Source organism: Vipera berus (assembly GCF_964194415.1).
Source record: "Vipera berus genome assembly, chromosome: W".
Classification (NCBI taxonomy): Eukaryota; Metazoa; Chordata; class Lepidosauria; order Squamata; family Viperidae; genus Vipera; species Vipera berus.
The window spans coordinates 64,774,298-64,790,095 of NC_138210.1; the positions used below are offsets into that span (position 1 = coordinate 64,774,298).

At 45.5% G+C, this 15,798-nt stretch overlaps 1 protein-coding gene across 1 annotated transcript; it reads right to left on the bottom strand.

Annotated features, from left to right (window-relative positions):
• Positions 1–745: 745 nt before the first annotated feature.
• Positions 746–14,270, bottom strand: LOC308676709 (DNA repair nuclease APEX1-like). Its single transcript, XM_081342702.1, has 5 exons — positions 14,163–14,270; positions 10,905–11,046; positions 8,024–8,205; positions 5,245–5,437; positions 746–2,599 (listed from the first exon to the last, which is right to left on the bottom strand). Exons 2-5 carry the CDS (start codon positions 10,963–10,965, stop codon positions 2,085–2,087), a joined length of 951 nt encoding a protein of 316 aa, XP_081198828.1. The 5' UTR covers positions 10,966–11,046; positions 14,163–14,270; the 3' UTR covers positions 746–2,084.
• Positions 14,271–15,798: the final 1,528 nt, after the last annotated feature.

Here is a 15,798-nt window from a genome sequence, read left to right on the forward strand (position 1 = left end):
GCTCTGATACCCTCTTCTTGATCCACCAGCCTTCCACTAGTCCTTGTTTCACCTTGGATGTACATGCGAGAGTGATTATCTTGCAAAGGGTAATCCCATCCTTGCTGCAAGATATGTCGAAGAGGTTAAAAAGATTGGAAACGAGGCCTGGACAACCCAAATCATTTCGGTTGGCTGGGATGGGGTTGATTTGTTTCACATCTTGTATCCCCGGATTCTTGCTGAAGTTTAAATATTCATTTCAGGTGGGCTTGGGCTACAAAGGACCCTTCGCAGTTTGAAATCTATAAACACCTCTTTTGCCTTCCCTGCCAAAGTGATCCCTAAGAAGACACTTAGTGGGCTTGGGGAGTTTTCAGACAATGAGTGGAAAAAGACTTGGTTAGAAGAGAAGGTAGATCAGCTTAACTTGGAAGGGGGCAACATTTAAGTATAGCCCCGGGTGGTTTGGGAATGCTGTTGGGGCATGTTTTAGAGGTGGCTTCCAACATTTCCAAATTACTCATATGTACAGTGTTGGAACAAATAAGTGCTTTAGCCAAAATTTAGCAAATGGATAAGGAGGCACGATCACTCAGTGGTTGAAGATGCTGAGCTTGTCAGCTGGAAATCCAGTTGGAGACCTGAACACCGCGTGATGGGTTTTGCTCCCGTTCCTTGGCTCCTGCCCACCTAGCAGTTTGAAAGCATGCAAACGTGAGTAGGTAAGTAGGTATCACTTTGGTGGGAAGGTAACAGGGTCCCATGCACCTTTGGTGTACAGCCATGCTGGTCACGTGGCCAACGAAATGATTTGTACTCGGTTTACAATCATGCTGGTTACATGGACCACGGAAACTGTCTTCGGGCAACGCTGGCTTCCCTTGGCTAAGAAATGAGAGATGAGGCCCATCCCCAGAGTTGGACACGACCAGACAGGGGAGACCTTTACCTTCAAGCAAATGGATGCAGAGGAATGTACACTTAGCTTAAGGGGAAATAAATGATCTGCCAACTTTCCATGATTGGAAATAAAAAAGATGGCTGCGCTGTTGTAAAGAGCAAAATATGTAAGTTACCAAAGCCGTTGTGAAAACCAACTTGGGGAGGGAAATTCTTCCGTACCACTTCGAACGTCAAGTTGGGGATAAAGTTGAAGCTTAAAAGGAAGTCGTTGCTTTAAAAGGCCACGCTGAAATTGTCAACGGATAGCATTCGGAATAGAGAATGAGACAAGCTCGATCGATGTATATTTTATGAAAGGGAAGTTTAATGTTTTCTAGGAAATTAAAATATGTCTTGGTGAATTACACCCATCTCAAAGCAGCGAGATAAGAAAAAAGGTGAAGGCAGGCTACGTTTTTAATGAGTAATAGTCAAAATAAGGAGGAAGACGAGCTGACAACTGGAGAACAACAGCAGTGGGGTAGCTTTTTTTTTTTTTTTTGCAAACACTAGAAAACAAAAGACTCCAATATGACCCTTGCTATCTCAGGAATCAATGGCTGCTTTTAACAGCTTGCACCCACTCCGCTACAGTCCCACCTTTTAAGCCAGAGGTGGGGAACTACGGCCCCTTTATGACTTGAGGACTTCAATTGAGTCAAGAATTCTGGGACTTGAAGTTCACAAGTCGTAAAAGGGCCACAGTCCTCAGCCCCACCCCCCATTTTAAGCTATCTTCTCTGGAGAACTTGTCCAGTCAGAGGAGCATCAAAGCAAGACCTTATTTCCAGCTAGCCCCAAAGTGGCCACACGTGCCTTTTGAAAGACAGACCTTTACATTGTGGAACTGTATTAAACAACCTGGGATGGACCTACCTTATGGGGGGGGGGGCGGGGGGAAATATTCAAATCCTGACTCTGGAGCAGTGTTTTATCAACCTTGGTGACTTTATGAAGTGTGGACTTCAACTCCCAGAATTCCCTAGCCAGCCTGGCTGGCTATGGGATTCTGGCAGTTGAAGTCCACAAGTCTGACAGCTGCCACGGTCGAAAAACACTGCTCTAAAAGGGTTGAGTAGTCCTAGACATACACATAATTTTAGCTCCGGTTTTCTTCTCCCGCTCAAGCTACAATAGGCTTGGGCCTTCGTCTGCATGTGTTACACGGCCACATAGAGGGTGATGGGACAGTGATCACTGCCCAAGGCTGTGGAGCGGATCTTGCTGTCACACAGCCCTTCCTGAAGCCCTTTGGAGACCACAAAGTAGTCAAGCCGCCAGCCCACGTTCTTAGCCCGGGCGTTCATCATATAAGTCCAGAAAGTGTAGGCATATTGGGTGTTGGGGTAAAGGTGGCGGAAAGTGTCGACAAAGCCAGCTTCCAGCAGTTGGGTGAAACCAGCCCTCTCTTCTGGAGTGAAGCCAGCATTTTTCTTATTGCCCTTGGGGTTCTTCAGATCAATCTCTTGGTGGGCTACGTTGAGGTCCCCGCACAGGATAAGGGGTTTGCGGGCAGCCAAACCTTTCAGGTAAGAGCGGAAGGCCTCATCCCAACGTTGGCGGTACTCCAGGCGCACCAGTCCCCGACCAGCGTTGGGCACATAAGTGGTCACCAGAAAGTAGGAGGAGAACTCTGCTGTGATCACCCGGCCTTCTTTGTCATGTTCTTCTTCACCTGTGGCAATAAGGGAGAAGACAGGTTTAAGAGCAACGTTGACTTTGAACAAACTTAAGTCAGAGGAGGTCATGTTAGCTTCAGTTCCCTGTCTAGTGTCATTCTACCTGAGAATATCTTGTATAAAGTATGTTTAAACGTGTGTTATGTATGTGCACACTTTGAGAGCAAGCAACTAAATTTCATTTTTAATGTGTGCCATTGTGCCCACAGTAAAAAAATGACAAAGGTTATCTCTCTCTATATATCAGATATGTCAAACTTGTGATGTCATGTGACATCACAACGTATCGGAGCCTTTTTGCCATTGCTGGCAATGGGGTGGGGGCGGCTTCCAGATGATGCGTCCAGCCCACGGGCCGACAGTTTGACACCCCTGGTCTCTATCTATCTATCTATCTATCTATCTATCTATCTATCTATCTATCTATCTATCTATCTATCTATCTATCTATCTATCTATCATCTATCTATCTATCTATCTATCTATCATCTATCTATCTATCTATCTATCTATCTATCTATCTATCTATCTATCTATCTATCTATCTGGATTTCCATTATTCATTTATATGCCACCTTTATTATGTTTACGAAAGAGTCAGGGCAGCGAGCATACAGGTAGTCCTTGACTTACAACAGTCCATTTAATGACCAACATTACAACGGCATTGAAAAAAGCGGCTTATGACCGTTTTTCACACCACCGTTGCAGCATCTTTCATAGTCTCGGGATCAAAATTCAGATGCTTGGCAACTGGTTCATATTTATGACGGTTGCAGTGTCCAGGGAGTCACGTTATCACTTTTTGCGACCCTCTGAGGGCAAAGTCAATGGGAAAGCCAGATTCACTTAACATCCGGTTTATACTAACTTATCAACGGCAATGATATGATTAACAACCGAGGCAAGAAAGGTCATAAAGTGGGGCAAAACTCGCTTAATATCTCACTTAACGAGAGAAATTTGGGGGTGTGTGTGTCAGTTTTGGTCGTAGGTTGAGGACTAACTATTCCATGCACCTTCCTCTTTTCTTCAGAAAGTAACTCTGGCAAGGTGAGTTGGGCTGAAAGAGAGGGACTGGCCCAAAGTCACCCAGCTGGCTTTCATGGCTGAGGTGGAACTTGAACTCACGATTCCCTGCTTTCTATCTTGGTGTCTTAACCATTAGACCAAACTGACTTTCAATATGGCTATTAGATGGGAATTCTGGGAGTTAAGAGTTTAACTGCATTATAGCAAGGAGGACTGCCTGCAGAAGAGTCAAATAGTAGTTGGAGGAAGAACAGACCAAGTTCTTGCATCCTGCAAACATCCAGGAATAGCTGGGCTCATTAATACTGAAGAGTGGACATTACTATATCAACAATATCTTGGGTTGGCCTTAGGACATATTATAACTAAGTCCCAAGAGGAAAGGTCCCCCGTTAGCTGGTGAGGTGAATTTGCACTTTAAGAGAGGAAACCAGGGTTTGTCAGGAGCCCTGGTGGAGCAGTGGTTAAAATGCAGTACTGCAGGCTACTTCTGTCTGCCAGCTGCCAGCAGTTCGATTCTCACCGGCTCAAGGTTGACTCAGCCTTCCACCTTTCCAAGGTCGGTAACATGAGGACCCAGACGGTTGGGGGCAATATGCTGACTCTGTAAACTGCTTAGAGAGGGCTGTAAAGCACTGTGAAGCGGTATATTTATTTATTTATTTATTTATTGATGGGATTTATATCCCGCCCTATCTCCCGAAGGACTCAGGGCGGCTGACAACAAAACATATAATAAGTACATAAATCAAGATAAAATGAAATTGAGAACATCAGTGCAATAAAAAATTAGAGAATTTAAAAAATGAATTAAAAATACTAAATATAAATTAATTTAAAATGCCTGTCAGTCTAGGTCAGCCTGGTGGAACAGGTGTGTTTTGAGGCCGCGGCGAAAGGATTGGAGGTTTTGGGCCATCCGAAGCTCAGGGGGGAGCTGATTCCATAGGGTTGGCGCTCCCACAGAGAAGGCCCTCCCCCTGGGGGTCGCCAGCCGACATTGCCTAGCTGACGGTACCCTGAGGAGGTATATAAGTGTCAATGCTATTGTGATGCTATATGGGAATTGCAGGGGTGGGGCCAAAGATGCTACCTGGGGAACAATCGCGTAAGGAGGGAGGGGGCGAACCGCAGCCACATAAGGGGCAGAGAACGAAACTTAGAAGGATTCTGCCTAATTTGCCACGCTGTTAAAAAAGAGACATTGGGAGATTTACATTTTCAGACATGCAAGATTCTGTTAATGTAGCCTTAGAATTAAAGGTAGAATTAGCTCATCTACCCTGTTTCATTTTCTGGGAAGTCTGATGGCAATTCAACCTTTTGAGAGAACATGGCACAGGCGTTCTTGCAAAAATGGTATCTACGATAGGCCCAGCCACCTACAAAACTCCTTTTATTGGAGACCTTCCTTTTTTCACCCAGACAGGCCTTAAAGAATGCTCACTTCTATCCCAGCTTGCCTCTATTCCCTCCCCCCCGCCCTCCAAGAACAGAGGGATGTATTTCCCAAGGCGACAAGGATTCACTGCTTTTGTTTTTGTAGAGGATAATTCACGAGTCTTAAGTGGAAGTTAAGATCCCAAAATAAGGATGGCGAAGTCCTTACCAATCCCATAGGTGACGTCCAGAGGCTTGTTCTTGGAGAGCAGGGCCACACCGCTGTAACCTTCCTTGTCATTAGAACAGGCCCAAAATTTATGGGGGTATTCGGCCAGATCCCGAATGTCAGCAGGCAGCTGTTTTTCTGCACACTTAGTTTCTTGTAAGCAGAGCACATCCGGGTCCTCTTTATTTACCCACTGGAGAGAATAAAATAAAATAAAAAAAATAAAATTTTGACATCTCTTGTTGACAGCTGTTACCTCTTAGTAAAAATGGGATTTGCAGATTAAAAGGGGTTAACAGAATCTCACAAAGGGTAAGGCTTGACCTACTAACCAATGTTACTAACTAATGTTACTAACTGGACGGAACGTAATGGGAGTGAGCTAATACAGTCACCGAAGTCCTCATTTTACACTTCTTACTATCCCACTGGCAGAGCGATACCGAGTAATAATTTTTAAACTGGCCTCCTTTACAAAGACGTGAGTAACACTGCAATTGTTATGACCCTTTTTTTTTTGCCAGTGCCCTCAAGACAACTTACAATCAAACCAAAGCCACGAAAGTGAAGCCGTACCAGAAGAGAAAAGGGATGGGAGAACCCATTGTGTTTTCAGAGAATCATCCATTCTGACAGTCTGAAATCCTTTTTACGAACGTTCTTCCCAACCTTTGGTTGACTTGGGAAGACTAAAATTCCTTTGCCAAGCCTAAAGACTTTCTAGTCTCAGGACAGATTTATTTATTTATTCGATTTATATACCGCCCTTCTCCCCTAGGACTCAGGGCGGTTCACAAGGTTATTAAAACAATACAACAGGTTAACCTTGAAATAAAAACCCCAATTAAAATACACTTAAAATCCCAATTAATATTCTCAGTCCAGGCCAGAGAGCTCGAAGAGCCAGGACTTCAGGTCCCGGTGGAATGAGCGAAGGTCAGGGGCAGTCCTAAGCTCTACAGGCAGCTGATTCCAAAGGGCAGGCGCACCCACAGAGAAGGCCCTCCCCCTGGGTATTGTCCGCCGGCAATCTTTTACCGGCGGTACCCTGAGAAGACCCTCCCTGTGGGAACGCACAGGACGAAGGGAACTTGATGCCAGCAGCAGGTGTTCCCTCAGATATCCTGGACCCAAGCCATTGGCATATGCAACCGTCATAAATACGAGGATATTAGATGGGTAAAAAAATCATATGCTCCTGGGTTTTCTAGTGAGGAAACATTAACTATGGGCCTCACTCTAAAAGAGGTACATTCTCTTGCTTATTTGAAGGGAAGAGGATATAAAAACAACACTGCCTTGATGCTTCAACCAAGCTGGCTGCTGGTAGCTCCAAGGGGACTGCCTGTTCTCTTCTCCACTGCTTACCATGCCACACTTTTTTTTCTAATTGTTTTTTTAATGGCCCTCCCTGCAACAATGCAGATATTGTTTTTATTCAAGATCCACAATGACTTACAACAGCCTTCCCCAGCACGAGTCCCCTCCAGATGTGTGAAATTCAGCTCCCAGGATCCTGGGATTGCGTGACCACGTGGAGGCCACAATGGTCGTTAAGTGTGAAAAATGGGCATCACTTTTGTTCAGTGCCACTGTTTGAATGGGCACTTAAACGAACTGTTGTTAAGTCAAGGACTACCTGTTTATTATTTCATTAAATAATAGAATTAGATGGCCTTAGGCAAAACTGTGCCATACAGCTTCCATACAGTACTGTTGCCAATATAGGTGGTCCTCGTTTAATTACTACTTGTTCAGTGGTAATTTGAACTTACAATGGTATTGAAAAGAGTGATACTAGCAACCAGTCCTTGAAGTTCCAGCCATTGTGGTGTCCCACGATGACAGGATCACAATTTGTGACATTCCTGCAAGCAAAATCAATGGGGAAGCTGGCAGGAAGTCGGAAATCACAGTCATGGGAGATCCTCACTTAACAACGGCACTCAGAATGGTTATTGCTAAACAGGGTGGGCATGTGGTTTTTTTTCGACTTAACGACCATGGCGCTGAACAGTGTCTTCAGTCCCAGTTAGCGTTATTAACCGAGTACAAGCTATACAATTACATGGAGTTGATCTCAGCTAGACAAATGTTTACAATTCCCCCTCCTAATTTATTCTGCTAGGGATGGTGTCATTCGGATGGTGACATTGTCTGGTGGGTGCTGTTGTTTTTTTTAAAATTTCTTTTCCTTCGAGAGCGGGCATCGGAATTTCATTCATTCATTTATTTATTTATTTTATTACATTTATATACCGCCCTTTCCCGAAGGACTCAGGGCGGTTTACAGGGTGATTAAAAACAAAAATACAAAAGTTAAAAACAATTTTTTTAAAAAAATTATATCCGTCCCTGAATAAATAAAACCCCAGTTAAAATTAAAATTAAAAATTAAAAAATTCTCAGCCTGGGCCAGAGAGCTCGAAGAGCCAGGTCTTCAGGTCCCGGCGGAATGAACGGAGGTTGGGGGCAGTCCTAAGCTCCACTGGCAGCTGGTTCCAGAGGGTAGGCGCACTGAGAAGGCCCTATCCCTGGGTGTCGTCCGCCGGCAATCTCTTACCGGTGCCACTGTGCACGCAGAAAATAAATAAATCAGAATAACGGTTATCTTATCTGATACGTGATGCCTAGATGCAGCCTCTCTTTTTATGACATTCTCCGTCCAACCTTTGGGTGAGGATAGAGGAAAACCACTGCAGGCACACACCCAACGTGGAAGGAACCAGTTACTGGTCACTGTAGGAAAAGAAAAGGCTGGGGTCGTCTTCTGGGTTACCTCCAGGCCCTTCTTTTTGATCCAGGCTCGGACACCATCTACGTTCCAGGAAGTGACCTTCAACGTGTATTTTTCGCCACTGGATGAAGTGAGCTTATCAGGAGGATCTTGGTACAAGATTGGACCGTCGGCCTCTTTCTCTGCTTTTGCTCCACCTTTTTTGGCCCTTTTAGGCTCTGGTTCTGAAGGAAAGAGAAACAAGAGGCAGCATGAAGGGCGGAGGGGGGCGGAAAACAAGTGTTTGCTTGTTTCATGAAAATCGGACTCCACTAGAAACAGTCCCTGACTTACGACAGTTCGTTTAGCGATCGTTCAAAGTTACAACGGCACTGAAAAAAAAGTGACTTATGACCTTTTTTCACAATTAACGATTGTTTTCAGCATCCCGATGGTCACATGATCAAAATTCAGATGCTTGGGCACTGGCTCCTATTTTTTTTGATGGCGGCAGAGTCCCTGGGTCAATGTGCGATCACCTTTTGCCACCTTCTGACAAGCAAAGTCAATGGGGGAGTCCAGATTCACTTAACCATGTGACTAACAGTGATTCATTTAACAACCGTGGCAAGAAAGGCCGTGAAATGGGGAAAAACTCACTCAGCAAATGCCTTACCTAGCAACAGAAAATTTGGGCTCGAATTTTGTGCTCGTAACTCCAGGACTACCTGTAATCAGGCAAGACTGATTTTTAAAATTTGTCTCCTCTTCTGCAGACTTGCACGAATTGGTTAATTCATTTGTAGAATGGGAGTCATGTTCTAACCAAGATTGAGAAAGGGCACTGGTCACATCTAAAAAGAGAGATTTTACAGGTAGCCCTCAATTTATGACCACAGCTGAGCCCAAAATTTATATTCAGCCTTGGTGGAGCAGTGGGCTAATGCCTCCTTAAGTAACACCAGCTGCCTGCAATTAGTGCAGGTTCGCATCCCACCAGGCTCAAGGTTGACTCAGCCTTCCATCCTTCCGAGGTAGGTAAAATGAGGACCCAGATTGTTGGGGGCAATTAAGCTGACTTTGTAATAATGCCGCTTGGGGTTTGTGTGAAAGCCCTAATAAGCAGGCATATACATAGAATGAAGGCTACTGCTAAGCTTGTAAGCCGCCCTGAGTCTTTGGAGAAGGGCGGGATATAAATGGAATTAAAATAAATAAATAAATAAATATTGCTAAGCGAGACAGTTGTTAAATGAGTTTTGCCCCATTTTACAACTTTTTTTGCCACAGTTAAGTGAACCACTGCAGTTGTTAAGCTAGTAACACGGTTGTTAAGTGAATCTGACTTCCCCATCGACTTTGTCAAACAGTCGCAAAAGGGGATCACATGACTCCAGGACACTTGCAACCGTCATAAATATGAGGCAATTGCCAAGCGTCCGAATTTTATTTATTTATTTATTTATTTATTTTATTTTATTTCCATTTATATCCCGCCCTTCTCCGAAGACTCAGGGCGGCTTACAAGCTTAGCAGTAGCCTTCATTCTATGTATATGCCTGCTTATTAGGGCTTTCGCCCCCCCCAAGCGGCATTATTACAAAGTCAGCTTAATTGCCCCCAACAATCTGGGTCCTCATTTTACCTACCTCGGAAGGATGGAAGGCTGAGTCAACCATTTTGATCATATGGCCATGGGGATGCTGCAAAAAGTGTAAAAACCAGTCATAAGTCACTTTTTTCAGTGTCGTTGTAACTTTGAATGGTCACTAAACGAACTGTTGTAAGTCGGGGACTACCTGTATCATCTCCAGTTGTCTGAGCTCTCTCATTCTCATTCCTACTTGCTCTACTCCAGTAGTTCTTACCCTCAGTTGCTTTAAGAGGTGGACTTCAACTCCCAGAATTCCTCTGCTTGCACGCTGGCTGGGGAATTCTGGGACCTGAAGTCCACACATCTTAAAGTGGCCCGGATGAGACAAACTGCTCTACGGTGATCTGCTGGATTTGAGCCCTGAACAAATTTAACTGATATAAACCCCATCCCTATGAAATGTCACAGCTTCCTTGATTCACCAGAGATTCCTTACATTTATTTCTCTCCCTTTCTCTACTCTGAACAGAAAGACAAAAGAAGCCAGCTGGCAGTTCATTGCACAGAGATCAAAAGCTCTAATTTCGTTGCAGCCAAGTGTGACAAACCTCAATGTGGGTCAGAGGAAGAGTGCTGAAGGATACATGGTGTCCCGCCCTGAGTCTTCGGAGAAGGGCGGGATATAAATGGAATTAAAATAAAATAAATAAAATAAATAAATTTAACCAACAAGAAGGACTTGGAAAGTCAAGGAGCACCAAGAAGGACCTCAGGTCAGAAAGACAACATGTGTCAGAATCCATTTATATCACATTTCATAAATGTATGGTTAGAATATTGTGCTTATTCTGGGGATTCTGCCATCTCTCCGAGGGGGTGGGGAGAGGATGGTTATTGAGATTGCAGTAGGCTGTTTTCAAAGACCAGGGAAGCTTTTGATCTGAAGGGAACAGGGGGAGAGAGAGATCTGGGTTGCATCTCCATTTGCAACTGAAAGGAAGAAGCAATAACAATAAACACAAGGAGAGTTCCCTTTCCCACGGAAGGGCCTGACACCTAAGTAAATCATGTGAGCCTGACCAAATGGATGAGGGGAGGGGGCTGAAATGGGAATGCTTTATATAGGATTGAAATGTAACTCCGTTAGATCCCGTCTTGTATTGCCAAAACCAATCTCATCCTAGTAAACTTTTTCCTTTTGGACAGCCCTGGCTCCAAGAGTTCTTATTTCCTAAGATGTGGATGGGGGTGGGTCCTGACAACATGCTACAATGCAGGACAGCATAAAATAAGGGGCACCTCCCTTTCGCAAATCAATCCCAATTCTAGTGCGAGGGCTCAGCTCCATACCTGCTGCCTCCTTCTCCACTGGAAGGACCTCATCTTCTTTCTTCTTTCCTCGTTTTGGCATTGCAGGTCCCCAAGTGGGTCTCGGATGAAGGATCCGCCTGCCTTGCTTTGCCAACGTTAGGCTTCTCAACAATAGCGTCTCCTGGAAAAGATGAACATTGGCATGTAGCAGTAGCAATAGCACTTATACACTTCCTCACAGTGCTTTACAGCGTTCTCTAGGTGGTTTACAGAGTCGGCCTATTGCCCCCCAACAATCCGGGTCCTCATTTTACTGACCTCGGAAGGATGGAAGGCCGAGTCAACCTTGGAGCAGGTCAGGATCGAACTGTTGGCAGTGTGCAGAGTTAGCCTGCAATACAGGTAGTCCTCACCGACCATAACTGAGCCCAAAGTTTGCTAAGTGAAACATTTGTTCAGTGAATTTTGCCCCATTTTACGACCTTTCCTGCCACAGTGGTTAAGTGAATCCTTGCAGTTGTTAAATTAATCACACGGTTGTTAAGTGAGTCTGGCTTTCCCGTTGACTTCGCCTGGCAGGAGGTCCCAAAAGGGGATCACACGAACCCAGGACGCTGCACTGTCATAAATATGTCAAGTAGCTGAATTTTAATCACATGACCCTGGGGATGCTGCAACGGTCGTAAGTTTAAAAAACAATCTCAAGTCACTTTTTTCAGTGCCATTGTAACTTTGAGTGGTCATTAAATGAACTGTTGTAAGTTGAGGGCGACCTGTAGTGCATTCTATCCCCCTATGTACACCCAAACAGGCTTTATTTTCCCTCGGAATGTCCTGAAAGCCGCCTTCTTCCTCCTCCAAATGCATCCACTGTTCCTCTCTCTTTTTTTTTAATCCCATTTATATCCCGCCCTTCTCTGAAGACTCAGGGCGGCTTACAATTTAAAGCACAAACCAATGTGCTTAGCAATAGCCTTCATTCTATGTATATGCCTGCTTATTAGGGCTTTCGGCCCCCCCAAAGCGGCATTATTACAAAGTCAGCTTAATTGCCCCCAACAATCTGGGTCCTCATTTTACCTACCTCGGAAGGATGGAAGGCTGAGTCAACCTTGAGCCTGGTGGGACTCGAACCTGCACTAATTGCAGGCAGCTGGTGTTACTTAAGGAGGCATTAGCCCACTGCTCCACCAAGGCTCTCTCTTCCATCAGCAACCCACCTTCCTGACCCCACAAAAATGACTCATTGGTCATCAATTCTGCCCATTTGCAAAGAATCCCTTCCAAATTAAAACTTCTGTTCTTAGGAAAATAAATTGGGTCTTGGAAGGCTACAGCCATTTAATTGGCCGACATATCACTTGGCCAACAGCAAGCCTACGAAGTCCTTGATGAGAACAAAAGACAAATGATTTGGATCGTTAAGATGCCAAAACACTGCACGAATATCATTTTCCTCAAAGCAAATGATATGATGAAGGCTGTCTTCCAAACACCCTCTCCTTAGCAGGAGAAACAGTGGATGAGCAGAGAGCATTTACTTTCCAAACAGGGTCAAACTACCTCAGCTGATCTAACACTGAACACAAGCCAACAATGCAACGCAGCTACTAAAAATATAATGAATGCTGCTTTATTCTGCAGTGCTAGAAGCACGCTGGGGAAAAAAAGCACATTTTGTACTGATGGGGACCTTTTTAATTGAGAGAGTACCAGCAGACCTCGGCTTACAACCACAATTGGGACCAGAGTTTCTGTCACAAAGAATTGGGACTGTCACAAAGAAGAGGAGGTCAAATTATTCTCCAAAGCACCCATAAGGGCAGGACAAGAAACAACCGATAGAAACTAAGCAAGGAGTGAATCAACCTGGAATTAAGGAGAAACTTTCTAACAGTGAGGACAAATAACCAGTGGAACTACTTTCCCACAGAAGTTGTGCTTGCTTCATCACTGGAGGCTTTTAAGAAAAGGCTAGTCATTTGTCTGAAATGGTATAGGGCAGGGGTAGGCAACCTCGGCTCTATGACTCATGGACTTCAACTCCCAGAATTCCTGAGTCAGCATAGCTGACTCAGGAATTCTGGGAGTTGAAGTCCATGAGTCATAAAAGAGCCAGGGTTGCCTACCCCTGGTATAGGGTCTCCTACTTGAGCAGGGGGTTGGACTAGAAGATCTCCAAGGTCCCTTCCAACTCTTGTTACTCTGCTATAACTTGCAGGATCTAAGCAGCCTAACAAAACCAGGGCGGGCTTCCTGTTGCTTGAATCCTGGTTGTAGGGTGTTCTGCTTGAGCAGGGGGGTCGGACTAGAAGACCTCCAAGGTCCCACCCAGCTCTATTCCGATTGACCGAACCTCTTTTCATTGTATCCTCAACAGCTTTGGCAGTATCAAAAGTTAATCCATCCCTAAAGTATCAGTGGCTGGGGAACATGGGTAGGCAGGATCGCTTTGCATTCGTAGCTTGGCTCAGGGGCATCGTTTCCGATCGGCCCGGCAAGAGGAGGCAGACGTCCTTTCGAAGCTACCCCTGTTGAATTTCTACCTGCCATCCCCCTTAAAAGCACCGGGGAACATGGGTAGGCAGGATCGCTTTGCATTCGTAACTTGGCTCAGGGGCATCGTTTCCGATCGGCCCGGCAAGAGGAGGCAGACGTCCTTTCGAAGCTACCCCTGTTGAATTTCTACCTGCCATCCCCCTTAAAAGCACCGGGGAACATGGGTAGGCAGGATCGCTTTGCATTCGTAACTTGGCTCAGGGGCATCGTTTCCGATCGGCCCGGCAAGAGGAGGCAGACGTCCTTTCGAAGCTACCCCTGTTGAATTTCTACCTGCCATCCCCCTCTTAAAAGCACCGGGGAACATGGGTAGGCAGGATCGCTTTGCATTCGTAACTTGGCTCAGGGGCATCGTTTCCGATCGGCCCGGGAAGAGGAGGCAGACGTCCTTTCGAAGCTACCCCTGTTGAATTTCTACCTGCCATCCCCCTCTTATAAGCACCGGGGAACATGGGTAGGCAGGATCGCTTTGCATTCGTAACTTGGCTCAGGGGCATCGTTTCCGATCGGCCCGGGAAGAGGAGGCAGACGTCCTTTTGAAGCTATCCCTGTTGAATTTCTACCTGCCATCCCCCCTCTTAAAAGCACCGGGAGTGGTGGTGGTGGGGAGGTCGGGTTAAAAAAAATGCAAAGAGGGAAGGCCGGACACCGACCCTTTTTGCTCGTTTGTAGATGAAACGCAATTAGGAAAAGCCGTATTAAAATAAGGATTTTATGTTAAGCCACGTCGGCTCTCACCACGCCGGACCGCGAGGCTTTCCTTCAGGCACCCCAAGGCGGCTGCAAAAATCCGCAGGAATCCCCGAATGGAGAGAGAGAGAGAGAAACACGTGGAGTGGAGACGGTCACGTGACAGAGGCTGTGGCGGGCAAGAGGCGGGGCTTCCTCTTAAAGGGAAAGGAAACGCCGCGGCAGAGGAAGAGATGGAGAAACGGCGCCGTTCGGTTCGGCCAAGAAGAGGTTAAGAAGAAGACTCGGCCAGAAAGCGCCCTCCACGTGCCGAGGGAGGAGGCGGGGTTTAATGACCTAGTGACGTCAGCCGTTCCCTCTCTGACCTTTCCCGGAAACATTGCCTGCAAACCCTGCAAAAGCGTCAACACTTTCGGTTCCCAATCGAACAACCGAGACGCGGGGAGGGGGGGGGTGACGGCGCCGAAGTCAAAGGTTCTGATCTAAAACGTAATGCGGTCTCCTTTCTAAGAAGAAGAAAAAAAAATTACATGCAAATATTTAATAAGTCTTTCTTTTTTTTTCTTTTTTTGCAAAAAAAATACCGAGGTTGGAATTTGCACTTTCTTGTCAATAATCGATATTGATTATTCAATGTGCAGGAACCAATAAAGGAGAATATCTGTAGGCCGGGGTTGAAATTTATTTTCCAAAGCACCAGAAGGCAGGACAAGGAACAATGATTGGAAACTGACCAAAGAGAGAAGCAACCTGGAATTAAAAGAGTGACAAGGGTGGACAATTAACCAATGGAACAGCTTGCCCCAAGAAATCGTTGGGCGCTCCATGACTGGAGATTTTTAAGAAGAGGCTAGAGCAGGGGTAGGCAAGCTCAGCTCTTTTATGACTCATGGACTTCAACTCCCAGAATTCCTGAGCCAGCTTGGCTGGCTCAGGAATTCTGGGAGTTGAAGTCCACGAGTCATAAAAGAGCTGAGGTTGCCTACCCCTGGGCTAGAGAATCACTTGTCTGAGATGGTATAGGTCAGGGGTAGGCAACCTTGGCTCTTTTATGACTCATGGACTTCGACTCCCAGCTGGCTCAGGAATTCTGGGAGTTGAAGTCCACGAGTCATAAAAGAGCCAAGGTTGCCTACCCCTGGTATAGGTTCTCCTGCTTGAGCAGGAGGCTGGACTAGAAGACCTCCAAGGTCCCTTCCAGCTTGATTCTGATTCTGAAATGAGGAGTCCTTGGTGTTTTCTGAGCTTGGTTGTTCTCTTGAAAGACATTTCATTACCCAACTAGATCATATTATCAGTTCTAGAAAGGAGTGGCATTTGCTGTCAATGTATATTCTACACCAGCCACTAGAATATAAATTGAGAGGAAACCCCACTACTTACTAGCACTCATGATGTTTCCTAGTTTGGACGGTTTTTTTATCCCCATGCCATCACTCTGCTAAACAACTACATTCCTACAATACTGTCAAACTGCCTAGTAAGGCTATATTACTATTCTTCTTCTCATCTTTCCTATTGCCTATCTCCTAATCAAATCATGACTAGAGCTTTGTTGCTTGTGTGTTATGATTTATAAGCAGAGTGAGCGCCTGTTACTCGTCCCAGCTTCTGCCAACCTAGCAGTTTGAAAGCACGTAAAAATGCAAGTAGAAAAATAGGGACCACTCCGGTGGGAAGGTAA